This window comes from Eublepharis macularius, chromosome 5 (assembly GCF_028583425.1).
Source record: "Eublepharis macularius isolate TG4126 chromosome 5, MPM_Emac_v1.0, whole genome shotgun sequence".
Taxonomy (NCBI): domain Eukaryota; kingdom Metazoa; phylum Chordata; class Lepidosauria; order Squamata; family Eublepharidae; genus Eublepharis; species Eublepharis macularius.
In genome coordinates this window covers 105366750-105394611 of record NC_072794.1, presented here as the reverse complement: position 1 = coordinate 105394611, position 27862 = coordinate 105366750, and the positions used below count along the sequence as shown (strand labels likewise).

Here is a 27862-nt window from a genome sequence, read left to right as displayed (position 1 = left end):
CTAATCAATGTGGTGTCTAAGACAAAAGGGATGAGGATTTATTTCTTGCTTGTTTGTGTATGAGTCTTAAAACATTGCTTCAGCTATAGCATTTGCTTAAGCAGGGATTCTTACTGTTCTGTAGAACATGCAATGAAAACAGAGCACTTCTGTAATTTGCCCAGACAGCGAGTAAGTTTGGAGGTTAATATTGTCTGTTTTTGAGGTTGTGTTTGCACATTCCATAATGGCATGACAGGTGAAGCTTTTGCCATTGATGGAGTAGAAAAATTACAACTGTAGTATCTCTTCCTGCCATGCGTGTATTAAAGACCCAAGCACTGTGTTTGATCTAACATTCACAACCTTGGATAAATGAAGGAGGTGGATTGTGGAGCTCCCTTACTTCCATGCTTGCTTCTGTCCAATGTGCTCACAGTCTGATGACCCTCTCTGTTTTCTTTTAGAGGATGCCTGTATGCGCAATCCACTCCACAAACAACAATCCCTCCCACTCCGGCCCATCATTCCACTTGTTGCTCGCATCTCTGACCAAAATGCTTCAGGGGCTCCTCCCATGACTGTGCGTGAGAAAACTCGCCTAGAGAAATTCCGGCAGCTACTATCCAGCCACAACACAGACCTAGGTGAGCCGGGTGCATAAAGAAAATTGTGCATCATGGGGCTCTGCTTATTCTGGAGGAATTGCTAGAGTTTATTTAGTTCTGTATCAATTTCAGTTGATGATTTCTTGGCTGACCTAAGTTGAAATTGTACTGGAGAAATAGGAAACGCGAGGTAATTAAATTTGGTAAATTTAGTTTACTTTGTGTGAGGGAACTAGCTTCTGTCCATTTACAGATGAACTGAGGAAATGCAGCTGGCCTGGTGTCCCCAGAGAAGTTCGGCCTGTGACATGGCGACTTTTATCGGTGAGTGCTCACGCTGCATACCTGGGCGAGGGTGACTTGCATACATCATACACAGAAAAAAATGTGTGAGAGTGGTATAACTGGATGCTTTTGCAGTTTTCTGTGCTTCTGGTTACATCCTGCAGGTTTTTCTCATCCTTGCTGATGAAATTCTTTAGCTGGGGAAGAACATGCAAAACATGTACTCTTCCATTGATTTGTGGTTGGTTTTAAAGGCAGCTGAGATTCAGAAATAAGGGTAGTGTACTGTGCTAGTTATGCTTAGTGAAAGCCTGCAACTTCTGTATAGCTAGACTCTCAAAGATGGCCTTTACAGAAAGTAAGGACAAATATGTAACTATGCATGTTTGGGCTCAGGAAAGCTTTTTCCAATTTGAAGTCTCTGCATGTTCATCAAATTAGGATTGCTAGATCCGATGCAAGGCTTGTTGCTTTTAAAAGTTGTGTGTGGAAACTTTAGCAATGCAGTTTCTCCCACCACAGCAGTTCTAGCTTGAAAGAAATTATGTTCTCCTTGGAGCCTCATCTCTTACCAAGTCTTATGGCCCAAATTAGAATACTTCTCCTGAAGCTTACTGTTAGCTAGGTGAGATAGGTGAACTTGGAGCACAACAACAGAGAGGATGGATTTTGGCTTGACAAGTTCTTGTTCTGCTATAGGGTTATCTCCCTGCCAACATGGAGCGGAGGAAACTGACCTTGCAGCGCAAACGAGAGGAGTATTTTGGCTTTATTGAGCAGTATTATGACTCTAGAAATGAGGAACACCATCAAGATACATACCGGCAGGTATCCAAACTTCTACTTCATACAGCTTGCCGTCATTGTGCAGCATCCTGAAGGGTTTGGTGATTTCATGAGATGTGACTTAAGAGTGACCCTCTGAATTTTCCCCTGTAGCTTTATCCATTATTGTGGTAAGACTATCCAGCAGTGTTGTGGCTAAATGTGATAATTTATTGCGGGAAGTGCGCTAATAGAGCACTTGATCTCGATAGCAATTCTAAATGCAGGTATTGCCCTGGTACTTGAATTTACCATAAAGCTTTTCCCCCAAAGGTCTCATTTCCATGTCAGGTGTCACCCCCCCCTTAGTTTCTAAAAGCATGCTGTTTTGTGGGTGTCATAGCTGATAAGTTGACATGTGCATGCTGAACTCCATATTGAAGTGTCTGCTGTCTTTCACTGAAGGGTTAGCAAGCAGGTATTAATGTGAGACTGTTTGAATAAACCCTTGATTGAATCAATGTATCTTGTACATCTTTATTAAAAGTACTGCTCTGATTTGGGTCTTGGACATATTTCCCCTTTTTATTACCATCTGGCAAATGAGCTCAACAATCCCAAATGCTGTATAACGTCTTTGTGTTTTTCCACCCCTTTCAGATACATATAGACATTCCACGGACGAATCCCCTGATTCCTCTATTTCAGCAGCCGCTAGTTCAGGAGGTGAGAAGAGGTTTCTTTTTTTTTTAGCTTTCTCTCATTTTACTTACTAGCCTAGGCTGCTAGTGAAGGGTCACTTCCTGGAGGTTCCATGGATGCTTTCTGCAGGGAAAGGGGGTTTCTTTGGGTTTTTCCTCTTATCTTCCTCTGCAGGCAGGCCTGTGCCCTTTCTGTTTCTAAGACTGTAAAATATTAAACATTTAATGATGTCTGCTTACTGTTTATACATTCTTGTAAATGTTCAAACAACCACCTAAGTGCATCACCTGTTCCCAGTTGCTCTCTCCTCTTTTCATGGAGAAGTGAAGGATATATAGCAGGAATGTTTGTGTTTGCTGAAAATGAGAGAGTGACTACAGCAGTATTCTGTGTTCTCATACTGCGTTTTCCCTCCCTCATACAGGGAGGGAGATGCTCTGGATTTCTTTCTTTCGACTGCTGAGTGCCTGCATTCCCAGTTGCTTGCTTGCAGGAACTGCTGCAATGCCCCCATGCCTTGTCATGGCCCTTTGCCACTGCTCCTTTGTACCTGTTTTGCTAGAGGCTGTTTATGGATTTCCCTCTGTTTCACTCCCCACCCCAATCTAGTCTGTTATTGAAGGTAAGACAATTTTACTTGGGAGTAAATCCCATTAACTTCCACTGAGCTTACTTGGTTTTTACATGAAACCTACATTTCCATTCCCATCCATCAACAGCACAAGCAGTACTGCAGGTTCTCACACAACCAGCTGCACTGCCAGTACAAGGTGCTCCTATTCAGACTCTCAGCCCCACAATCATCATTATACTGCATCTCCAACATATTTAGTCTTCAAGGTGGTTTACAACATATTTAGTGCTCAAATCTGCCTTGGTTGCATGCCCTCACTACACACAATAAACATCTACTCATACCTCGGAGAAAATCACCTATGGTCCCCCTCCAGCCTGCAAGGGATGTAAGGACAAACATCCATTATCTGCAAACTTATATGACAGTAGTCAATAACAAGTAGAATTATCTCATCCCATTTCAAACCTTAACACATCATTGCACCGTATATACACCAGAACAGCCAGAGTGTATCTTCTGCCAGATAGGATAAGCAAGTTATATGATGTCATCTTGCAAATACATCAAAAGGCCATACTGGATCTGATGGCTCTGGCAAAAATCCAGGACCCCGTGATCACTTACATCACTATAGCGAGTGAGTGCTTTTTCTGTTTCTGGACAACATAGCCTAGCAGCCCTGAATCCAAGTCCCAGTAGCTTCAGAGATTCATTGTTTTCTGTTGGAGGTTTCACATTCAGAACATTCAAAAGGGCAAGACCGCTCAGGGATTCAGTACCAACTGAAATCACAATAGATGCCAGCCTAACCACATGGCATGCTCACTGCTAAATTCACTGACTGAAATGGATCATAGTATACATAGGCGGAAACTCAGGATTATCAGACTAGACTTCTGTGTCTTGAAACTTCTCGTGGAGAGAAGATATGTTCTCATATTATTAAATGACACAGAAGCAAAAGTGGCTGTCAGTCTCCAGGGAAGGGCAGGTCCCAGTCTTTTGAACAGGAATGCTAGCAGTGGCAGTGGCTGCTATTGCATTGGCTGTAACCCCACATCACAGCCATCTCATCCCAAGAGTAGTGAATGCAATACCAAAGCCAACTGCTTGAGCCACTAGCATGTAGATTTGAGACATTGGTCCCTGACCCCAAAGGCTTTTAAAGGAATTACTACAGCTGCCAGTCCTGGACATCTTTGCCTTGCCTGCAAAGATCAAGCTCCTAATTTTTTCTTAAGGTTCTGAATGGTGGGTGCAGGCACGTGCAGTCATCCTTGGCTCAAATGCTGGCTGTCTGCCTACCACCTCCCAACTCCACCCTCCAACTGCAAGAGTCCTCAGTAAGGCCAACTGAGAGAGGGCAAAATTGGTATTCATAGATCTCTGTTGGCCAAGGAGAGAGAGTTCTCAGAACTGGGAGCCATGACAATTTAGCTTCCACAGATCTTTCCAATAACAGGCAGCATCCTCTTAGGATTCTAGCAACAGCTTAATTGAGACTCCTTCTGTTTCTCTGCCTGGAGACTGAAAGGGGGCACCTAGAATGCTTCTGCTATTAAATACCAGTTTCCAGAACACTACTAGCCTCCTGAAGACTTTACAAATGTGTTCTATGAGACAGTGTGGATTTCTCAACAGCAAAAGTAATGGAAGTATTAGACATCCTCCTTCACTGCCTTTAGCAATGACTTTATCCAGATATTCTCAAAAGATAGGTTGCTGCCCTCACTGCCATCAAAAAGACCAGAGAAGGCCTCCCCCTCTCCACTCATCCTCATATCTGAAGTTTCCTGAATAGTGCATCCCTCCTCAGCCTTTCTATGGGTACAAGGCTTTTCTGCATGGGACGTAACAAGTTCCTCGTGACTTTGTCCAAAGATCTTCTGGAACCCATCAAACAAACTCCCTCCAGGTTTGGGTTGCTTTCTTGGTTGCTTCCAGAAGAGTGTAAGAACTCAGAACTCTGTCCCTAAGAGAGAAGCTATGCATTTCCACAGGTACTCTGGGGATGAAGGCGAGGTTAGTTGGTTCACAATACTAGTGTGAATTCCCTATTTCATAGAAGCCAAAAGCTAGTGGTGACTTCAATCAGCCCTCATCCAAATTGCCCCTGTGAAAGGTGCAGAGCCTTTAAATATACATTAATCACACAGTGATCTTCTGATCCTCACACACCTTCCTTGTTTCATTTCATCCCTCATTCATGTGAAGGAAGGTGTTTAGAACTATGATTGCTGGGAGGATTAAAAAGCCTGTGTTTTCCTGTAATGAAAGACAGCATATATTCTTACCAAGGTTGCCACCCATGCTGTCAGGGGTGCAGCAATCTTGGCAGCCTTTTCCATAAGTGCACCTCTTTGGAAATTTAAAAGGCAGCAACCAGGATCACCATCTACACATTTGCCAGATACTACAAGCTGAATATTTAAACCTCAGCCATTCAGAATATGGGTGCTTCAGTAAGTTCTTCCCCCATAAACTGTGTGGACATCTCCCATCCAAATGGCATAGCTTTTCAACGTTCATCTCAAGGACATACTCCACCATTGATGGAAAATCAAAACTGGACTTAACATGAGGGGTTCTTTTCACTGAAGGGTTTCCTCCATTGTAGCCAGGACCTTATTGGGAAATGGAACTTGTTTGTGTAATGTGAGGATAGACTCTGCTACCTTGTATATAGTTGAGGCATCATCCTTCATAGTCTGCCCTTTTCACTGAGACTAAAGGTGGATTATGCACATTTAAAAATGCAATACAGGAAATATAATATGTACAACCAACAATGCAATAAAATTGGATTGCAAAGATAGAGAACAATGTAATGAAACAGTATAATACATACAATGAACAAAGGAATAAAGGCCACAGAAACTTTCAAAGACATTTTCTATTACCCTATTCCCTTTATGAAAATGCCTTACTGAATAATTTTATTTTATACTTCTGTGGAATGATAAATTCATGGGAGCTTGCCTGACCTTGTCAGGCAGACCATTCCACAAAGTGGGAGCCACAACAGAGAGTGCCTCACTACAGGCCACTGTTGGTCTTACCCATTTGCAGCATGGCATCTTCAAAAGGCTTTACTCAAATGAGCATATCAGGAGAGGCAGTCGTGTAGATATGTGGGTTCAAGGCTATTAAAGGTTTTGTAGGTGATAACCAGTGCCTTGAATTGAACCCTGAAACTAATTGGTAACCAGTTAGGATTAGGATCTGTCTTCCACCAGAAATGCAACTACTGTACAGATCTTCAGCACAGACCTCCCTGTGAAGCAAGGTGGAAGGAGTAATCCTCACAAGGATGTGTTTGGAATGCAATCCACCAATGTAAAGAAAGCCTCACAGTAAATCTAATGTTTTGTCATCCTAGGGGCTGTTGTGTTCTGTGATATGCAGGGGCTCCAATAGCCTAGAAAAGCTTCATGATGTAAATGTGGCCAGCCATATTTCTGCTTGCACCCAAGTGACAGCGTGCTGTGTACTTTGGCTTTCTGCCCCAGGAAAATGCAGATCCCATGTACAGACTAAATTATTAAATCAGGTGTATGCACATAGGTTTATTTTGGAGCAGTTTGCAAACTTTATTCTGCTATAGTAGCAGTAGGAGAGAGTGATCACTTCACATTTCCCTTCCAAAGCCCGTGCCATCTGGAAAGGCCGTAAGACCAGAACTAGATATTGGACAATGTGCTATTGTTGCCAGAAATAGCCTGCTGTTTCCCATTCCTCCTACTGATATCTGATAATATAAAATACATGATAGAGTATAACAGCTCCATTTCCCAAGCCCCCTCGTTTTATTTGTTATCATTTGAAGGAGTGCTGATAATCATATTTTGTAATGGTAGATAGTATGGGAAAGAAAATAATTCCAGAGGGGTAGTCATGTTAGTCTGTTGTAGGATAATTAAGTATACAAGTGAACAGAAGTATCTTAAAAGCTAACAGCACTTATTTTAGCATAAGCTTTTGTGGATCAGAGCTCACTTCTTCAGATGCATAGAAGGATATGTCCATTAGGCTTAGTTACCCAGCAGGAGGAGGAGGAGAATTTTGCAAAAAGAGGCTGTCATGAAACAAAATTCAATCAAAGGAGAAATCAGTTCACCCAGATCAGTTGAGAGATATTCCTAACCAACAACAACAAGTAGAACAAACATAAAATTTGATACAGGATGAAATGTGGAATAAATTTCCATCTAAGGGGTGGAATATATAAGATATTGGCACCTATAGTGAATTAAGAAGGAAAGGTCCCTGTGAAGCCAGTTTGGTGGTGTGGTTAAGAGCGGCAGAACTCTAATCTGGAGAACCAGGTTTGATTCCCCACTCTTCCACTTGAAGCCTGCTGGGTGACCCCGAGTCAGTCACAGTTCTTCTAGAGCTCTCTCAGCCCTACCAATCTCACAGAGTGATTGTTCTGGAGATAACAACATACTTTGTTAACCTGCTCTGAGTGGGCATTAAGTTGCCCTGAAGGGCACTATATAAATTGAATGTTAAAAATAAAGCCTATGGTGGGGTAGTTACATTGTCTTGCATTTGTGGATGAATTTTAAATTGGCGCTGATGCCTTGGATCTAACAGTAAAGTTCTTTTGAAGGTAAACAATAGTTTAGCTATAGTATGTCTTGGTAAATTGAAATATTCCCCACTGGTTATTGATCATTGTGATTGTCAAACTATAATCCATAGGGATTGTCTTCTTTGTCCAATGCAGAGAATAGGACAGCATTTATTAAATTGGAGGGTGAGCAAGTAAGTGAGTCCAAGATGGTATGATTGATTATTTGGTCCTGTAAGAATATCGTTTTGAGTATATGTGGGGACAAAATTAACATCAAGGTTTTTTTGTAGGGTTTGGTTCCTGGGTTTTTCGCTGTTAGATGATCCATTTTTATTGGTGGGGAAATGTATTGGGTTGGGAAGCTGGCTGTAGGCAAGAAAAGGTCTGCCACCCAACTTAGCTTGCTACAAAACAGTCCCAAATGAGGTGACACCAATGGTTGTGCCCTACAGCTTACTATTTAAAACAGTACAGTATGTCATCAATGACTTGTAACCGGTTCTGAATAATGATACATTTATTTCACAGACCTTGAATTTATGTAGGATCCAGCATACAAGTACTGAATACATTCACAAATTCAAGACAATGTACGGGGAGGGTGGCAGAGTGGGTTTTTTTAAATGATCTTGGATTCTTAACTTCTGTAAATTACTATTAAAAGTCAAAATGGCAGCGAGTTGCAGCTGGCTTATGGTGACCCTATGAAGTTCCTCCTCATGGAGTTTTCAAGACAAGAAATGATCAGAGATGGTTTGCCATTGCCTTCCCCTGATATCAACCTTGCTTGGTTTCCAAGTTCTGATTCTACATAGCTTCCAAGATCAGGCTAATTTGGGCTATTATGACTGCTATAATACACTATAGGTGCTAATATTTCACAAAAGCTTATACTGAAATAAATGTTGTTAGTCTTTAGTGTGCTACTAGACTCCTATATAATTATGAGGGGAAAAACAGGAAAATGCACAGGCAGCTATTTTGGGCAGCAGCCATGTACCCTTCCTCAAATCTGGATGTGGCTGAAGTTTCATAAGAATAGAAATTCTTCCATGTATTTTTAAAAAAATGAATGGCCAAGGCAATGGACAGCTAGGTCCGGTTATCTCATTCTTTCTATTTAGAATATGTTAGGTATTGGTATTCCTGTTTCACTCTGTTGCATTTAGCTACTTGCAAAATATCAAAACTTTGACATCATAAGTATAGTAGAAGTTGTGCTTGAGGAGTGATCTGGAATGGTACCATTACTAAAAATTAGTAATCCGTTGGGTTGATTTCTCTGTGCACATATGGCAAGAAATCATCCGTGTCCCAAATACTGCTAGTGTTCTGTGCATCACAGTAGTGGATATATTTTCACCATGGCAGTCTACCTGTTCATAGCTTGTTAATGGCAGAGCCAAGCATATGAGAGAACTTCTGGCTAGACCAGATAGAACTGTGCAATTAACAGAAAAAAAATAATTACAAAAGGTTGGTTTTGCTGTATAGCTCAAAATCTGTGAGTATCATCCTCTTGAATATTTATTGATGCCTGCAGATAATGCATTTTCAGTCAAGTCTGAATGGACTTAATTCATTCCACAGCTTGTATGAGTAGCAAAGAGGAGGTTTACTGTATCTAAGAGTCAGTCGTTGACTGAGTGTTGGAATTTATTATAAGTAGTACAAGGATTCCTAAAGTCTTGCAGCCATGAAAGTTAGATCCAGATCCAGTAAGATCCATAAATAAAGGCTTACAAAAGACCTGTGTTGTCACCCTTAGCAATAAAAAGCCCATGACTGTTCTGAGAGTTAGATAAGACCAATCATCACTTAGTGTTTCTAACAAACAAAAAACCAAATGTGATTTGGATTCCTGAGAATTTTTACTTTCACTTAAAAGCCTCCACCTGCAGCAGGTATCTGGCGCTCCATGTTGAGATGATATTTCAAAAACAGATAAAGCTACGAAAAAAACCTTCCAGAATTTAGATTAGAGTTTGCCTTGTGTGGTTGCCTGTTCCTCACTGTAGCTTCTTAATATATTAAACAGAAATCCAGAAATATACTTAAGCATAAATAGATCTGCTGTAGATGTACACTTCATACCATATTTACTCAAAAAGATTACCCTGAATGTGAAACAACTCTCCTTAAAAAAGAGGTTATACATAAAAGCATCAAAAATGATACCTTCTTTTTAAAAGGTAGCATTATAAACTTTTTTCATAGTAATCAACATACAATAAATAATATAGACTACAGAAGAAAATAATTACTTTAACTTTTTTGCACCTCGTTGCAGTGTAACTGTTCACATGAAATATTGGATCATGCTATTTCAAATTTTAACATGCAAGAGGCTGGCTTTTTAACACAAAGAGTTAACACGAGTTCAAGAGTTGAACTGTTAGGCTCAGATAAATTGACCAGCTGACAGAGCAATCCTAAAGAGAATTGTGTGTGTGTTATGTGCCATCAAGTCGCCTCCGACCTATGGCTCCCCTATGAATGAAAGATCTCCAAAACATCCTATCGTTCTTGCTCAGATCCTGCAAATTGGAGGATGTAGCTTTATTGAGTCAAGTCATCTCGTTTTAGGTCTTCCTCTTTTCCTACTGCCTTATACTTTTCCTAGCATTATTGACTTTTCCAGAGAATTTTGACTTCTCGTGAGGTGACCAAAGTACGATAGCCTCAGTTTTGTCATTTTAACTTCTAGGGAGGCTTGATTTTATCTAGTACCCACTTATTTATTTTTTTGGTTCTAAATCGGTTGAAATCAATGGATTCAGGTGTAATGCTCCTTAGGAGTACTCTGTCAAACCCTGCATTCACAATGCTTTTTATAGGCTAAGAAGTCTCATCTTTCCAACAGTGGGTCTGTATACTCAGTGGATATATATACCCAAGTGTAAGATGCCCCCCTTCTTTAGAAAGCCAAAAAAGGATATAAATGTTATTTTCCTTTTGGGTAAATACAGTACATCTGATGAAGTGAACTCTGACTCATAAAATCTTATGATAGTAAAAATGTTGCTAGTCTTTAAGATGACACTGGACTTCCATTTAGTTTGGCTCCACAGACTGATGTAGCTACCTCTCTGCTTTTATTATATTGTTACCCATAACCATTACTGCCTGTTACATAGACATGCCTCTCCTTCAGTTACCGTGGAACATTCTTCTGTGGTACTACAGCACAAATACTAAGTTCAAAATAAAGCATGTGCAGGAAGCAGCATATATTCAGAAGTCATGCCACTATTCCAGGAGTGATTTAAGGGAGAATTGTAGCCATGCTAACTTCACATTAATTACCAACAAGCAGCAGCACGAAAAGGCAGTTTGTGTTAGTTCCCCATTGCAAGGCTGTGGCAACAGTGTTGTTTTGCATGCAGAGGGTGGGGAATTCTCAAAGTGTGAACCAGGATTTTAGGAAACACTTAAAAAGGTTGTTTGGGGATGTGGTAGAGATTGATCAGTGTAGACAGGGGACCTTGGATATGATTTTAATAGGGTAGTTCTATCTGCAGTTGCTTCCATGTTCTCTTAAAGGTACCATGTAAGATTGCCTTGCCTTGAAAACTTTCTAGACTTCATCACTATATTGCCTTACATATTATCTGCTGCTTTAAATATGTACTCCTATGTACCACCTGTGCTCCATGTTGTCTAATGTCAGTCCTAGAACTGATTATTTTCTGCTTCAGTATTTTTTCTACTCTGTATTGGATTCTTGCTATTACTGTGTCTTTTAAACTTGTATCTATTTACCTTAGGGCATTGTTTATGGAAATGTCCTTGATACTGATTGTACTAATCTCATACTGTGTAATCTGCCTTGAGTCTCAGTGAGAAAGGCAGATTATAAATGACGTAAATAAATAAATAAATAATAAATAAATATATTCTTTTAAAAAAATGTTTAAATTGTAGAAAAGGGGGTTCATTAATGCTTAGGGAAATCTGCAAAAAATCTAAAAACAAGCCTCCAGTCCCAGCTTTGTATATGGCATCATCCCAGCATTCTTCACTTCTTTCTGCAGAATGCAAAGCATACTACCAAGCCAATTATCCAAGAGGTGTGGTAACTGAAAGCTGTCATAATTGGAGACCAAGAACAGTGCTATAATTTGAAATGAGATATGTACATGCCATTTTACAGAAAATACTTGGGGGGAAAAGTTTCACCTCTCTCTCTCACTCACACACTCACATGTACACATGCACACACCAGTTTGGTAAATGGTATCCTGAATAGGCTTTTATTTGAGTCAATCTTGCTCAATTCCATTTTTGTTCCTTTCAATAAAGATCAAAAGTAGAAAGAGATTTCAAGAAAAGTCAAATAAATGGCAGACACAAACACATTTAGGGACAAAACCGTGGCCTGAAATTTTGTGATCATGTCATCTAAGATACCTCCTCCTCCATATGAAGAGTCAGTGTAAGAGAACAAAAACATAAATGCAGATAATCTATAATGATTAAATTTAAGTTACTCAGTTTTAATATTGATGCAATTAAGTGGTAAGTTCTTGTCAGCTGTTCTAGTACCTTAGTTGTTACTGGAAGAATAGAGGATTGTTTCTCACTTAACAGCTGGGCAAAATACTGCCTGTGTGTGTGTGCCGTGCGTGTGCGCGCCATTGCTTTAAGGGTACAATTCTCTGCAGAAACAGGGAAGTGAAAGAACCTATATTATCTGTCTCTTACTATGAAGACAGTGAAAATGCTTCAAGGGTCCCTAAATGGCATGTTGTTTCCCTAAGTTACCTCTTGTTTTTCGTGCCTAGGCATGTAGAATATATAGACAAAATCATCTTTGTGCATTTGTGTTCGTTAGAGAGAGCTGGTATCAGGCATGTCTGATAATGTAGCCTTTCCTTCGGTGTCTAGGATTCCATGCTGGGTCTTGTCTGAAGCTCTGTGTTCATTTCATGCTGCATTTTCCTGCACTGTTGAGAGCCCCAGCTCTGTTTGTATTCTTGGGCTGTGTGTATTTCTGCTGTTGGCGTGCTTTTCTTGGGACAGCTGGGCCTCTTGTGCCCTTTCTCCATTCCCCAGCACTCACCAGACTTTCCACTCTGGCTCTCCTCTGGGCATGGCTAACTTAAGCACCTGGCTTTCCTTCTTCCTCTCTAGATCTTTGAACGAATCCTGTTTATTTGGGCCATCCGACACCCAGCCAGCGGCTACGTACAGGGGATTAATGACCTGGTCACTCCATTCTTTGTCGTGTTCCTCTCTGAATATGTTGGTAAGCGATGTTTGATGGCTGCAGTGTACTATTACCCTTGCTGTTGAATGCTCAGATTGTCATCATCAGATAAGCTTTATCATGCCAGAAATGTTTTTCTGTTGGCTGTTGTAAGAAGCTAGAACTGCATATTAATCTATTTCCACTTGTCTCCTGGACTAGCTTTTGTCAGTTGCATACAGTACATAATAGCGCAAGTAGGTATGGTTTTGAATGCATATTTAGCTGTGCAAAACAAGCCATTAGAGACTAAAAGTCAATAGTCATGACTAGGATTCTGTCAAAATATTTAAATTCTGTGCCAAGGAGACTTAAATGTTTTACTATCAAAGTGCATTATGCAAATCACATGGTCATTTCTTCTATCTATGGAAAGCCCTGGCCATCTCCAGTAACTTTTCATGCGGTAATGGCTAAGATTATTTATCACATATATGTTGGGAACAGTTTTACGTTATGGAACACATAGGGGTTATCTCAATACAACAGCCTTGAGTGATAAGTCAGTTACCATGATCTGACTTGGGGGAGCAAAAAACTTTTTTTCGCTCTAGAGGCTTAGAATGGGAACTGCAAATTGTATTGTGTGTTTGCAAGAAGTGAGCTGTCTAAGAGTTATTAAGACAGCCAAGCCTGACTGTACCAATACCTTGTTCATTATTAAGTCCCCCTATATATGTCTGTCTCTGTTCATTTGCTGCTGTAGTTACCATTGTACCTATCTTCCTTGGTAACTGGAGCAAGGTAACTCTACTATACTTAAGACTTGCAGAATAATTGTACACATTGCATACATTGTGGAGATGTCTGAGCATAAATCAGGTGAAAGAGGATTGTCATATTTGTTGACCAAATAATATTTGAGATTATCGTCAGTTTTATGGCTTTGGATTTGCATTTGATCCTTCAGGCAACAATAGCAGGATATGTTGCGAAATAGTAAAGAGCACCTTTAAGACTAACCAACTTTATTGTAGCATAAGCTTTCGAGAACTACAGCTCTCTTCATCATCTGAAGAGAGCTTTACTATTTTGCCACTACAGACGAACATGACTAACTCCTCAGGATATGCTGGTGATTCATGCTTATGTTGATGTAATCGTATGTGTGGTTGTATACAACATGGGTGAAGAGAATCTAAGTACAAGAGAATGCATGCCTAGACTTGTGATGATGTTTCATTAGAACTAAGCATGTGAGTTGAAATTCAAAATACTAGTCTCCTTAGTACTGGAAAGTAGCTCTTCTCTTCACTCTTCCAGGCAAGAAGCATCTAACTTTAAAAGTCTGAGCTTGTTTCAGTTTTTCTCTGCTGCCTTTTGCCGAGAATGCTGCAGTGTTACAGATTACAGGTACTAAAGGATGATATCCCTCTTCTGGGCTGTGGAACATCAGGAGCTGGAGCTACTGTATCCCATTTCAAACTTCCTTAAATAGCTGCTTGTTATCAGTCGTTTGAGCTTTTTCTGTACAGATCTGTCCCCTAATAGCACATTCTGCAGCATAAATAACTGAGTCAGCAAGCCTGCAGAGGCTCTCAAGGGAAGCATTTGTATGTGAAAGGACTCCTTTGTTTCACAGTAGGAGTTCTTACACAGTTATCTCCAAATAAACTCTTGCTCATGCATTAGTGCTGACACCTGTGCCTCTTAATATTGGATTTACTGGTCTCTCCCTTAGCATCCCTGCTCAGTGATAGATTAACCTTGGTCTGCAAGATCACTGCCATTCATTAACCCCTCTTTGGTAAGCACAAGTTTTGCATTTCCAGCTAGTGTTCTTGGCATATTTCAAGGTCAACTGAGAAACAGCTCACAAAGCGGGCAACTGCTCTGTGCGTATATCTGTCCAATCAAGGCTTGTATGAGACTTCTTCAGGGACTGTATGAGGGTTTGGAGCAGTTGGCAATTGGAAAACATAGCAAAGAGTTTCAGTTGCCAAAGAGGTGTGGGTTTTTAACTGTTCATAGACATTGGGGACCATACCATTATATAAATTATACATTTCACATTGAAATTTGAATGACTGGGTGGATATGTTATCTCAGATTGATATTGAAGAGTTGAAAGAGGTATAGAATTAGGCAACTGAACCATTCTCCCTGATCCCCCAATTGCAAAAGTTGGTTCACGCATCCCCAGCAGTTGATTTAGCACCTTTTTTCTTTTGTTACTTCTATAAACTATTGCTTACAGTTGATCCCACCTGTTTGAATACATCTCTGCTAGATTCTCAGTGAGGTCTCTTGTATAAATTCTGTCCTCTCCCCATTTCTCAGGATGTTCAGTGCTGGCTGGCCGCTTAGACTCAGCTGCCTTCTTGAGTTGGCAAAGCATGTGAGCACTTCTGGGACTCTTCCACTGACAGATACATGTATATTGATCAGATGAATGATTTCAACTTAACATTGCTGAGGACTGCTTTTTTATTGGGTAGCATCTGACAGAACAGTTTATAGGAGTTGTCAGGGCTATATATGCAGCTAATGTTCAATGTCCTACAGGTGGAGTATGGACAGGCTGTCAGACATCCTAAAATGGCACATCTGGTGAGGGGTCAATTAGAAGAGATTTTAAAGTGGTGCATTAAAGTAGCATGTTCAAGTGGGGGTCTCAAGTACAGATTTTTACTCTCATGAAAAGCAGGCAGTATGTATTTTGAGGGGGGACAGGAAGGATTTCAAAGCACCTCTTAAAATGTATCTTAGCCTAAGATACATTCAGTTCAATCTTACTGTTTTTGATGAGACAGCAGGTATTGTCTAGGGTGTTTTTTTTCAAAGCCAGAATTTGAAAGCACTTTCAGAATTGGAAATGACAAATGCAGTTGTGAAACATAGTACTTAATTGGTGTATCTTGTGGACAACACTGGTGTATGGATCTTGATGATCTAGTCACCAATTTCTGTAAATTTCCTCGTTTGCACTAGATCTACCTTTATAAAATGTTAATAGCTGACCGTATAAGGTGTGAATGAGAGTAGGAAAGGGAAAAAATGGTAAGCACTCTGTACAATAAAAACTATAAGTAAGAATACTATTGCTGATCTAAAAAGCAATCTAGAAGATCTCACACAAAGTTATCTTGGGAGGAGAATAATATTTTGAATTAGTCTCAACTTTGATGGATGAGGGATTCTAGTCTTTCAACATTACTTTTAACTGTGCATTTTTACCTTCCAGTGTTAAATTAACCACATCAGTGTGCATGCATTCTAGAAACAGGTTTTTCTTAATTTGTTTGCCAAGCCCTTATCATAAGTCACACTGACTAGTTTGTCAGCCTCCTAGTTTTAAGTTTTGATACTTATAACAGTATCTTTCTCTTGAGTCATGGCCAGATGACAAACAAGTGGAATGGCATAGCAAACTGGCATATGTGTGAAATAAAGGAAGCCAGCAAAGTGGTTATCTTAAAAATGCAGGATTTCTCCTCTCCCCTTTTTCTTTTCTTTTTTTGCAATTATAGCACAGACAGTGGATGCCCAGTAAGACAGAAAAAAATACAGTCTTTCTTTTTGGCAGTGTCCTGAGTGTATTAGCCAACACTTGCATTCACAGCCATGAGCTCAGCTCTGTTTCTGAATTAAATTAATTCCACCTGCTAGTTACCAGTGCGGTCTCCAGGCTTATTGGTGGAATCCTACTCCAAAGAATTCTGCTCTTCCCAACAGCCATATGTCTAGTCAGCTGGAACTGTACATACTAATTCTTTCCTAGCCTGGCCCCAGAGTGCCCTGCAATGTGGTGTCAATCATAGCCACATTAGAGTTGTCTTCATGCCAGCCTCAAGTGACTGCTTCAAAGCTGTTGGCTGCCTTTCAGTTCCTGTCAGAGCCATATGTTGAATATCCAGGTTCTTTATGAGGGACCTGTCTCAGGTTCTTGCAGAACAGATGTTTGTGTGGCACAATATGCTCGAGAGAGTGTTTTCCAAAGCTCTTCTTTGCTCCTGGCTCAGTTTTTCAGTTTGTGTTGAGTAGTCTGTTGGGGGCCAGAGGAGAAAGTGGATGGGACTAAACTGCATGTACTGTGCCATTTGTCTCTCTTTCATAAGCTTCACTGCAAGATGGATGTAGCAGAGCCATTTACTGTCTTCATCTTTCCTGGATAGCTTCTTGTACTGACTGCTCACGTTTCACTTTCTCTTTGAATGGAATAACATTGAATAACACCACATTTCTTTTAAAAAGTTACAGTAGGCAGATGGATGCAATGAAGCCTCCTTTCTGGAGTTGGTGGTGGGTTAATTGGATTTTCTCACTCTTGATGGATATAGATTTGGAGGGTTTTTATATACTTATTTTTATATACTAAACCTATGCTTTTTCAGTATTACATGCTTTGCACTTTTTCTATGCTCGGGAGCCAACGTAGTACTTGTAATGTAACCTGTAAGAATTTGACACTTGAAACAAGAAGACTTGAAACTCTGTAAGAACTGATATACTGCTTTTAGGGCTGCACTTATATTATATGTTATATTATTCTATAGATTCCAATAGAAATCAGTACCAGAGAGCCTTTTGTAGAAAACTGCTTTGACACAGCAAGCTGGTTTTGGCCACCTGTGGTATTACCTTCCTTAAAGCTGAGAAGAAACTGGGGAAAAGGGCACGAATAGGAAAACATCCCTTCCTATCCACCAGATTGAGACTCATTGGCACCCTTGAAAGTATTATGCCCAGAAGAAAGTAGGTAAAAGGTTAGACAGTGTCCTTCCAAAATGAGGGCAGAGAAAAAAACTGTGAAGACTGGAATTCCCCCAAATAGAGGGGCCAGCCCAGAATTGCATCTTCAAATCAGAACTGACCCTAGGTATGTTAAGAGCCAGTAAGATATCAAATATTAGAATATTGTAATATTGTTATGATTATCTGAAAGTATTAATTTCCTGTGCTTCTATTGTAATTTTGATGAGCTCTGGACACAAGGAGACCACCTACTCCTGTGAAAATGGGCTCCTCCATTGTTTAAATTAAACAATCATATATTGCTTCATTCTACAGGACTCCGTGGTGTGTGTCTCTTATTGTGATTGGTGAGAGGGACACCTAAGGCACAAGTTTGTGCATAACACTCTTACAAACCATTGGAGACCAGTCTACAGAATGAAAGCAGAAGTCATTGACTTGAGAAGAGAGGGATGTTGCATTGTCTTTTTGTGTGTGAAAGCATAAGATGTAGTATAGTACAATACTAGGAAGTCAGAATGGAGTCCAACAAAGCAGTCAAATGGAGTATAGTGATGTTGCTCTATGACAAGACAGAATCCTTTCAAAAGCTTGCATGTCTTGCACTAATTTAAGCTGGTATCATAGAAGATAGTGTCTTGCCTACTGTGTTTTTCTTATGTTTATTTATTTACAGTCTGCCTTTCTTACCAAGACTCAAGGCAGATTACACAATGCAATATGATCAACAGCTGGAGTATTCATTAGGTATAGATTGCAGAAATCTGATACAGAGCTGACACAATGTTGAAACGCCCAGCTATACAAATAAGGGAAAATGAAACTAAACTACTACACAGGCTTTTCGGCCTAAAGGGATCAGGGAAAAATACTAAACAGTTCAATAAGGGAAAACACTTGCCACGATATAACACCCCTTTTCCTTTAAGACTCAATCTAGAATGTTAATCTATCTGATTTTCTTCGTAATCTCCTGGACCTCCTGGGGCCAGTCATCTCAGAGTTTGTCTGTGGCAGTTCTTGACCTCTATCACCTTGGAGGGGCTGAGCCTCAGTCACTCCTGATGTCTGAGGCTCTTCTGCAACTGCTGGTGATTGTTAATAATCCCCTGTGGTGGAACCAGGGCTTTTTTCCAGCAGGAATGCGGTGGAACGGAGTTCCAGAACCTCTTGAAAATGGTCACATGGCTGGTGGCCCCGCCTCCTGATCTCCAGACAGAGGGGAGTTTAGATTGCCCTCCGCGCTTCCCGGTGGTGCAGAGGGCAATCCAAACTTCCCTCTGTCTGGAGATCAGGTGGCGGGGCCACCAGCCATGTGGCCATTTTCTCGGGGGGCAACCCACTGAGTTCCACCACCTCTTTTCCCAGAAAAAAAGCCCTGGGTGGAACTGTCCCCTTCCCCTGTTACATCTGAGACCTCCCCACCGCCCCTCAATGTTGGCCCATCCTGCATTGCTACTGCCATCCCCTGGTGTTCCTGATGCTGTGATGACATCCTGCGGATCTGATCCAGGTGTCTTTTAATTATCTGTCCTGAAGACAGCTCTATCTGAAAAGATACTTGCCCTGTTTGCCCCCTTGTCACTCCTGACTCCCATCATCTCCCACTCCCAAAAGCCAATACCCAGACATGGTCCCCCAGCTGAAAAGCACGGGGAAGAGGTCGAGGGGGCCATTCATGATGCATAGCCGCTTGGCCCTGACGCACTTTAGTACCTACTGTCGGCCGCAAAAAATCTAAATGTGAGCGGAGGAACCGACCGAACAAGCTCTGCAGGGGAGACCCCAGTTGTGGTAATCAGGTAAGGGAAGCCTACTGCATGCATCAGCATTAGAATGTTGTCCACCCTGCCGAAATCGAATCTCATACTGTTAGCTCAATAAGGTTAGAGCCCACCGCTGCATCCTGCTGGAGGCCATGGCAGGGATTGGTTTGTATTCACCCAAAAGTGTGAGTAATGGTTTATGGTCTGTAAGGATGATGAATGCCCAGCCATACAAATAGTGGTGGAACTTTTTGACTCCAAAAACCACTCCTAAAGCCTCTTTGTCGAGCTGAGAATAATTTTTTTCTGCTGGAGACATGGTGCGGGATGCAAATCCAATTGGTCTCTCTGTGCCATCTTGGGTATACATGGGACAAAACTGCCCCTACCCCATACTGGGAGGCATCACAAGCCAACACGATGGGTAATCTAGGGTCAAAATGTGTTAGAACTCTGGAGGATTGTAACAAAGTCTTTGACGTTTGAAATGCTGTATCTTGAGCCCTTGCCCACTTCCGTGGGACATTCTTCTTTAACAACTCATGCAATGGGGCCAAAACTGTGGACAAGTTGGGCAAAAATCTATGATAATAGTTTAAAAGGCCCCAAAATGCTTTCCGCTCTGAAACAGATGTTGGTTTGGGGGCCTCTGCAATGGCCTGTACCTTATCACTGACTGGGTGGAGGCCTTCTGCATCAATAATATGTCCCAAGTACTGTACAGAGACCATAAAAGAACACTTCTATGTAGTTTAAGTCCCACGTTTCTGAGCCTTTGCAACACTACGTGCAGCATATCTAAATGGGCTTCCTGATCTACCCCAGAGATCAGTATATCATCCAAATAAACCAAAACATTGGGAATCCCCTGTAACACTCCCTCCATGGCCCTTTGAAAAATCCCAGGAGCAGAGGAAACACCGAAAGGGAGGCGAGTGTACCTAAATAGCCCTCAATGAGTGTTGATAGTTAGCAGTTCTTTGGATTCATCATTGAGAAGTAGCTACTGATAAGCATGACTGAGATCAAGCTTGGAAAACACAGACCCCCCAGCCAAGGATGCAAATAAATCTTCAATGCGAGGTAGTGGATAGGGATCCAGCCTAGCAGCCTTGTTGACAGTGACTTTATAATCCCCACAAATTCTCACAGATCTGCCTTAACCACTGGCACAATTGGGGTGGCCCAGTGAGAAAACTGGACAGGTTCCAGGATACCTTCCTTCTGTAGACGTTGGAGTTCTATGTCCACCTTACTACGCAAAGCATATGGCACAGAGCGGGGCCTGAAAAAAAGAGGCTGTGCATTTGGTTCCACATGAATCTTTGCTGCCATCCCAGTCAGGGTTCCCAGCTCTGGAGTAAAAATGTCTTTAGCCTGCTCCAACACATCCTCCAGTGAACATGACCGAAGCAACAAAATATTCTGCCAATCCAGTTTCAGTTCCTGAAGCCAATTCCATCCCATCAAAGTTGGGCCTCTACCTTGCACCACCCACAAAAACAAATCCTTATGCTGTCCCTTGTACGTCACTGGCAGAAGCACCTTGCCAGCCAGTGGAATAGCCTCTCCTGTATATGTTTAGAGCCTCACTCCTGCTGGTTGTAAAGGTGGTGGAGTGGCTGGCAAGCTAGCAAAGGCATCCTGCCCAATTATGGAGAATGCTGCCCCATTGTCCACTTCCATGTCCAGAGTACGACCTGCAGTGGTTATTTGGACCCGTATTGGTGGTGAGCGACCAGCCCCCAAGGTATACACAGCATAAATTCCATCATTGTCTTCCTCACCTTCCTCTTGGCATAGTTCCAAAAGGTTGGCAGTCCTCTGTTGAAAATTCTGTCGCCTTGGTAGGCTATGGGGCCACAGCTGAGTGGTGCAGCAATGTGCCAAATGCTCTCTGCGATGGCAGTGCCAGCAAATTGTGTCCCGAAACGTACAATGGTCAGGATTATGCAGGGCACCACAACGGAAACAGCGCTCTGTAGTGTTTGGTGTAGAAACTTCCTGGTGCTGGCCCCTAGCTGGGAAGTGAAGCCGTGATTTTGGCGAAAGTTTGGAGCCGTGTGCAGCCACTCTATGCAGGCCCACGGGAAGCATTCAACAATATCAATCATCCACTTAAATAAATTTTAATAAACAATAAACGCGCGTTAGAATTTACTGCCGCCCAGACCGGGTCTCCGAATCAATGTTTTCCCCGTGGTTTTGCCGTATGAGTATGCTTGCAATGGGAGGAAGGATTTTTGGGGTAAACCTATTGTATTTTGAGATGGTTTTAGAGTGTATGCATGTGTTTTAATAGAGCAGTTACTCCTGAGGAAGCTTTTGTGAAATCTGTGCTTCAGCCGGCCTCAGATAGGGTGAAAAGGTTCGCCTTGCTAGTCTCAACCTTGCGGCTTTTCTACCATCTGGAGGAGACACCTTAAGATAACTGTTGGAAGAAACGACAACGGAGACAGGACATGGACATTAACCTTATAGTTCCCGGTTGTTCCAGTAGAATGTATTTACCCTTAAAAGAATTTTTATTGGATTAGAAACATATAATAACAATTATAATCACATTCTTTAATTTTTTCTAATTCTAACCCCCTCCCTTTCCCCCCCCTTTTTGTTGACTTCCAACAGTTTTCCAACCCCCTATCCACTTTCCCTCTACTCCTTCATATTTATTTTATTTGTTTATTATAATATACTTTCAGATTCTTCTAAGCACTATTTCCACTTCCTTTCACATATAGATTGTCATATAAATTGTCATATAAATAAAATCCTCTTAATCTATCTTCTTCATTAAAACTACTAATAATATTCATTTTGATAACCTGTGTTTTATCTTACTCCTTCTATTCTCTTCAATATGGGACAAACAATTTGCCCCCCTTTATACATCAATTCCAATACTTCTATACACATACTTATTATACACACTTATTGTCATTTACTTAGGCTTCTGTTCTATATATTGTTCTTTATTTATACATATACCATAAGTCTAACAATTAGACCTATCTTTGAATTTACGTATGTATGTATATATTCACTCTATATTATACGGTTATCTTTCCAAAAAATATAGATTAGTTAATTTCTATCCCAATAATTCTCATAGTATCAACGCTATTGCTACTTAATATAATACTTAAAAATCATATAAAGTTGCTTAGAATTTTTCCATTAACTCTCCACCCCCTCGGTATAGTCACTTCTCTCCTCCTGTGTACCTCAATAATTTTCAAACTGCCACAGTTCTCCTCCCACCTCCCATTTTTTCACCAGATATTGTTTCAGCTTTCCCCAGTCCGTGTTAAACTGCCCTTGATCAAGGTCTCTCAGTTTTCTTGTCATTTTGTCCATCTCCGCCATGTACAGCAATTTGTAAATCCAGTCCTCAGTAGTTGGCACTTCTTGTACTTTCCACTTCTGCGCATACAAAAGTCTGGCTGCTGCCGTCATATAGAATATCAATGTCCTATGTTGTGCTGGGATGTCTTCCATTCCCAAGTTCAGTAGCAGGAGTTCTGGGTTCTTATTAACTTGAAATTGTAAAATCTCACTCATTACTCTTATTATTTCCCCCCAGTACTGCCTAGCTACCTCACAAGTCCACCACATGTGATACATTGATCCCTCATGTTTTTTACATTTCCAGCATTTATTAGACACATTCGAGTTCCCTAGCGCAATCTTCTTTGGCGTCAGATACCAACGGTAAATCATTTTATAAATATTCTCTTTAATATTGGTACATGTCGTGATTTTCAATGTATGTTTCCACAAGTATTCCCACGCCTCCATTGTTATTTCTTTGTTAAAGTTTATAGCTCACTTCACCATTTGCACTTTGACTGTCTCATCTTCAGTATACCATTTTAACAACACTTTGTAAACCTTAGAAATTTCCTTTTGGTCTTCTTGTAAAATTACTTTCTCTAATTCTGAGTCTTCCATCCTTATCCCTCCCTTCGCACAGTCTGAGTAATAAAGATCTCTAACTTGTCTATATTGAAACCAGTCGTAGTTTGGAGACATCTCTTGTTGCGTTCTTATTCTTATTTTAAAGGATTCTATTTGAGTTATCTCCTTATACGTTAAACACTGTTGTTCATTATTGACCGTTCTTGGATCTATTACTTCATATGGAACCACCCAGGAGGGAATTCCTTCTTGTAGGTATTCTTTGTACTTCTTCCAAATTGTGAAGAGGCTTCTCCGAATATAGTGATGCAGAAACATAGAATCTGCTTTTACTTTATCATACCATAGGTATGCATGCCATCCAAATAATTTTTTGTATCCCTCTAAGGCCAGCAGTTTGCGATTTTTCAACATGATCCAATCCTTCAACCATACCAGACAGATTGCATCATAATAAAGTCTCAAGTTGGGCAGTTGCATTCCCCCTCTTTCTTTTGCATCCTGTAACACTTTCATTTTCACTCGAGGCTTCCTGCCTGCCCACACAAACTCTGATATTTTCCTCTGCCATTTATCAAATTGCTTGGAGTCCCTAATGATTGGTATCGTCTGTAACAGAAACATAACTCTTGGTAACACGTTCATCTTGATTACTGCAATTCTTCCCAACCATGACAAGTTCAGCCTATTCCATTTGATCAAATCATGCTCTATTTGAGTCCATAATTTCTCATAATTATTCTTAAATAGATCTATATTTTTTGCAGTCAATTCAATTCCCAAGTACTTCACCTTACTTGTTACCTCACAATCTGTTATTTCCGTTAATAACTGTTGTTTTTGTTTAATCATATTCTTACATAAAATCTTTGATTTCTTTTTGTTTACATAGAAACCTGCCAAGTCTCCAAACTCTTTTATTTTTTCTATTACCTTAGGCATGTTTTCAATTGGATCTTCCACAATTAACATTATATCATCTGCAAACGCTCTGACCTTATAGGAAAAGTCTTTTATCTTTATACCACGGATTGCATTATCTTCTCTAATCTGCATCATCAAAATTTCAAGAACCAAAATAAACAACAATGGGGATAGCGGGCAACCTTGTCTTGTACCCTTTCCAATAATCAGTTTTTTAGTCAGCTCGTCATTCACCACAATTGCTGCACTCTGGTCTCTATAAATTTCTCTCACTGCTCTTATGAACCTTTCCCCCATTTGTAGCTGTTCCATGGTGGCAAACATAAAGTCCCAGTTCAAATTGTCAAATGCTTTTTCAGCGTCTACAAAGAAGAAACCAACCTCCTTATCACATCGCCTGTCATAGTATTCTGTAGCGTTTATGACTGTCCTTAGGTTGTCTCTAATTTGTCTATTTGGTAAAAAGCCTGCTTGTTCTTCTCCGATAACTTCGGCTAGCCACCCCTTTATTCTCTCCGCCAAGATCTTTGCAAAAATCTTGTAGTCATTATTAAGTAAAGAGATAGGTCTGTAGTTTTTAACATTGGTCAAGTCCTGTCCTTCTTTGGGGATCAATGATATATTTGCTTCACTCCAGGTATCTGGGATCCTTTGGTCCCTCATAACACCATTGATCACCTCTTTTAAAAACGGTACCAGTTCATTGGCCATTGCCTTGTAAAACTTAGCTGTGAGTCCATCAGGCCCTGGCGCTTTTCCCAAGTTTGTTGACTGTATTGCCTTCCTTATCTCTTCTTCTGTTACTTCACTGTTTAGTTTAACTCTCCACTCCTCGGACATTACTGGCAGCTTCATTTTCTCCAAATATGCGGCTATCGCATCTTTATTCACTTCTTTCTTATCATACAATTTAGCGTAAAATTTATAAAAGGCTCTGCTAATAGCGACCTGTTCCAGGTGTACTTTATTGTCATCCCATATTTTATTTATTATCTTTTTCTCCTTTCTTTTCTTCAATTGCCATGCCAAAAATTTCCCAGGTTTGTTCGCCCCTTCAAACGACTTTTGATTCAGTCTTTTAAGATTCCATTCCAGTTCTTTATTATTCATGGCCGTCAACTGCTCCTGAAGGATTTTAATGTCCTGATATATTTTCTTTTTCCCTGGTCTTTTCTTCAACTGGATTTCTTTGGCTTTTATTTTTTCCATAATCTCCTGTCTCTTCTCCTCTTTTTTCCTTCGAAGTCTTCCATTTAAGTCCATTAATACACCTCTGATTACTGCTTTGTACGTGTCCCATACCTTGTTGGTTGGTACTTCTTGATTCATGTTGTACTGTATGAAGAATTTAGTCTCCCTTCTCAACATTTCCATATTTTCTCCCTCTTGCAACAAATCCTCATTTATTCTCCATCCTTTTCTCTTAGTTCTTTTTCCAAATTTCCACATAATTGGGTTATGATCTGAGCCTACCATAGGCATTATTTCTACTTCCTTAGTCCAAAGTACTAAGTCCTTTGAGGCCCAGATCATATCAATACGCGATAAGGTAGAATGTCTTGCAGAGAAAAAGGTATACTGTCTGCTTGTGGGATTCTGCGTTCTCCACACATCTTCCAACGCTTCCTGTTGCATTAATCCAAAAAAAGTCTTTGGTAATAGTCCTCTTTTCTTTTGTGTAGTGGCTGATTTCTTGTCCTGTTCCAAATTCGTAACTCCATTGATGTCTCCTGCAAGTATTATCTGATCATATGAAAGTTCATCTAGTCCAGTAGAATGTATTTAAACTGTACATGAATCGTTGCTGCTATATTGCTTTTATGAAGAGTTAGCTACTTATTATATTTATTACACTTAATGTATTGCACTAACCTTGTTTATAGCACTTGCACTTTAAAAACTGAAAATTTATAAAAATTTATTTAAGTGGATGATTGATATTGTTGAATGCTTCCCGTGGGTTAGTCCCAACATTCTTGCCAATTTCTAAGGAAGCAGCCATTCGTTGATTGCATTACTCTATGCAGGCCGGCTGTATCCTCCTTTCCATCCTTCTGTAACTCCTGGGCTCGGTGGGCTGCCATTTCCATGGCCAAAGCAATGTCCACTGCTGTCTTAAAATCAAGATCTTTTTTCTCTAAGAGGCGTAGTTGTATGGCTGGATCACGTACTCCTGCCACAAGACGATCATGTAGCATGCGATCAAGGGCATCTCCAAACTCACAGAATTCTGCCAGAAGACAGTTCTGCCACAAAGTCAGCAATTGTTTCACCAGGACTCTGTTGGCGACTATGGAACCGAAGGGACTGTACCACTGGTGAAGGCTGTGGGCTTACATGCTGCTGTACCAAACTGCATAATTCTTTTAAAGTTTTCTCACCTGGCTTTTGAGGGGCCAGCAACTTCCTCAGCAGGAAATAGGTCTTTTATCCAAAACAGTCAAAAAGATAGATCGCTGCTGGACTGCATCTTCAATCTTGTTTGCCAGAAAATAGTGTTCTAGCCTCTCAACATACTCAGACCAGTCACTGACTCCATCAAACTCCAGCATCACACCATACATCGCCATGGTCACTGTAGGTTTATCCTCGTCGTCAGTGTAATAATTCCATCAGCACACCATGTCTAAAGGTTTGAAAGTTTTATTTAACAAAAGCAGGGCCTTCCCTGGCCTCTGTTTGATAGAGAACAAACAGCCCACAACATGAAGGGAAAATGAAACTAAACTACTACATAGGCTTTTTGGCCTAAAGGGATCAGGGGGAAAATACTAAACAGTTCAATAAGGGAAAACAGTTCAATAAGGGAACATCACCAAATTCACAACTTGCCATGATATAACAGACCTCACATTCCACACCTGCCGATAGAGAGGGGAAGAAACTTGACGAACTTGGAAAGAAAATTTATACCTCAGCAGCCCTTAACGTAAAAATCACAAATTACGTAATCATGGAGGGTTATCAAATTTTCCTCTGGAGCAAGATGTCATCATACAATGATCAGAGGACCAGAGAATGCTGGTAAAAGTGATCCAGGAAGAGGCATTGAAACTGTCCTAATGGTAGATCAATGCAGGCAGGAACATGGCCAATTCATCCACTAGAGTGTTGGCATCAGCTTTAGTGCTTAGGATACATGTGTAGCTTTGTTCAACATCTTTATCAGTAGAAACACGGAGAAGAGTGGAGGACTTACCGTTCAAGGGCTAAATGCTTTTCTCTGCAAAAACTGATGACTACCACTCGCAGAAGTGAAAGGCTCGACAGATTGCAAGGTCTTATGGGATCCTTTTACAAAATCAGCAGTCGTGTTCAAGGTTTTTCCACAAGCAACATCAATCATACAGAGGGCGTTGTTACAGATACCAACTGTATCAGCATCCTCGGGGCTGCTCAACCCGTTAACCAGGGGCAATATCATAGACGGTGGCCAACACAAACTGAGGCAGGGTACCCACCTGTCCTCTTACAAAGATCAGACTCAAAACCCAAAGCAGTTCTGACTAGAATGGAAACTGTGTGTAGTATTTGGTAACAGACTCATCTTTTTTCATTCAGCATGGGGTCTTACCATCTCAGATTTATGGGTGCTGGAGATTATTGAAAATGGTTATAAAGTTGAGTTTGACTGTTTACTATGTCTGAGTTTTCCTCCAAAGTCTACACAGTACTCTTCATCTGCTCTAGCTGTAGAACAAAGAGCATTATTAAAGAATTCCAATGGGGATTTTCCAATGGGGTTTTTCCTGGTCAAGGAAAAGGATTGGGGCTTCAGTTCCATATTAGATTTAAGAAACTTAAACAAATGTATTGGGG

At 40.7% G+C, this 27862-nt stretch overlaps 1 protein-coding gene across 4 annotated transcripts in view; it reads left to right on the top strand.

Annotated features, from left to right (window-relative positions):
* Nucleotides 1-27862, top strand: part of TBC1D22B (TBC1 domain family member 22B) — a 60576-nt gene that overhangs the window by 12604 nt on the left and 20110 nt on the right. For all 4 annotated transcript variants that reach the window (XR_008597116.1, XM_054981854.1, XM_054981853.1 and 1 more), the window contains exons 4-8: nucleotides 447-626; nucleotides 841-911; nucleotides 1572-1700; nucleotides 2298-2363; nucleotides 12626-12740. Coding sequence is in view for 3 of the 4 variants with exons in the window: in XM_054981854.1 (XP_054837829.1) it covers nucleotides 447-626; nucleotides 841-911; nucleotides 1572-1700; nucleotides 2298-2363; nucleotides 12626-12740 (561 nt within the window). In the remaining variant the exon portion in view is untranslated. The remainder of the gene's footprint in view (nucleotides 1-446; nucleotides 627-840; nucleotides 912-1571; nucleotides 1701-2297; nucleotides 2364-12625; nucleotides 12741-27862) is intronic.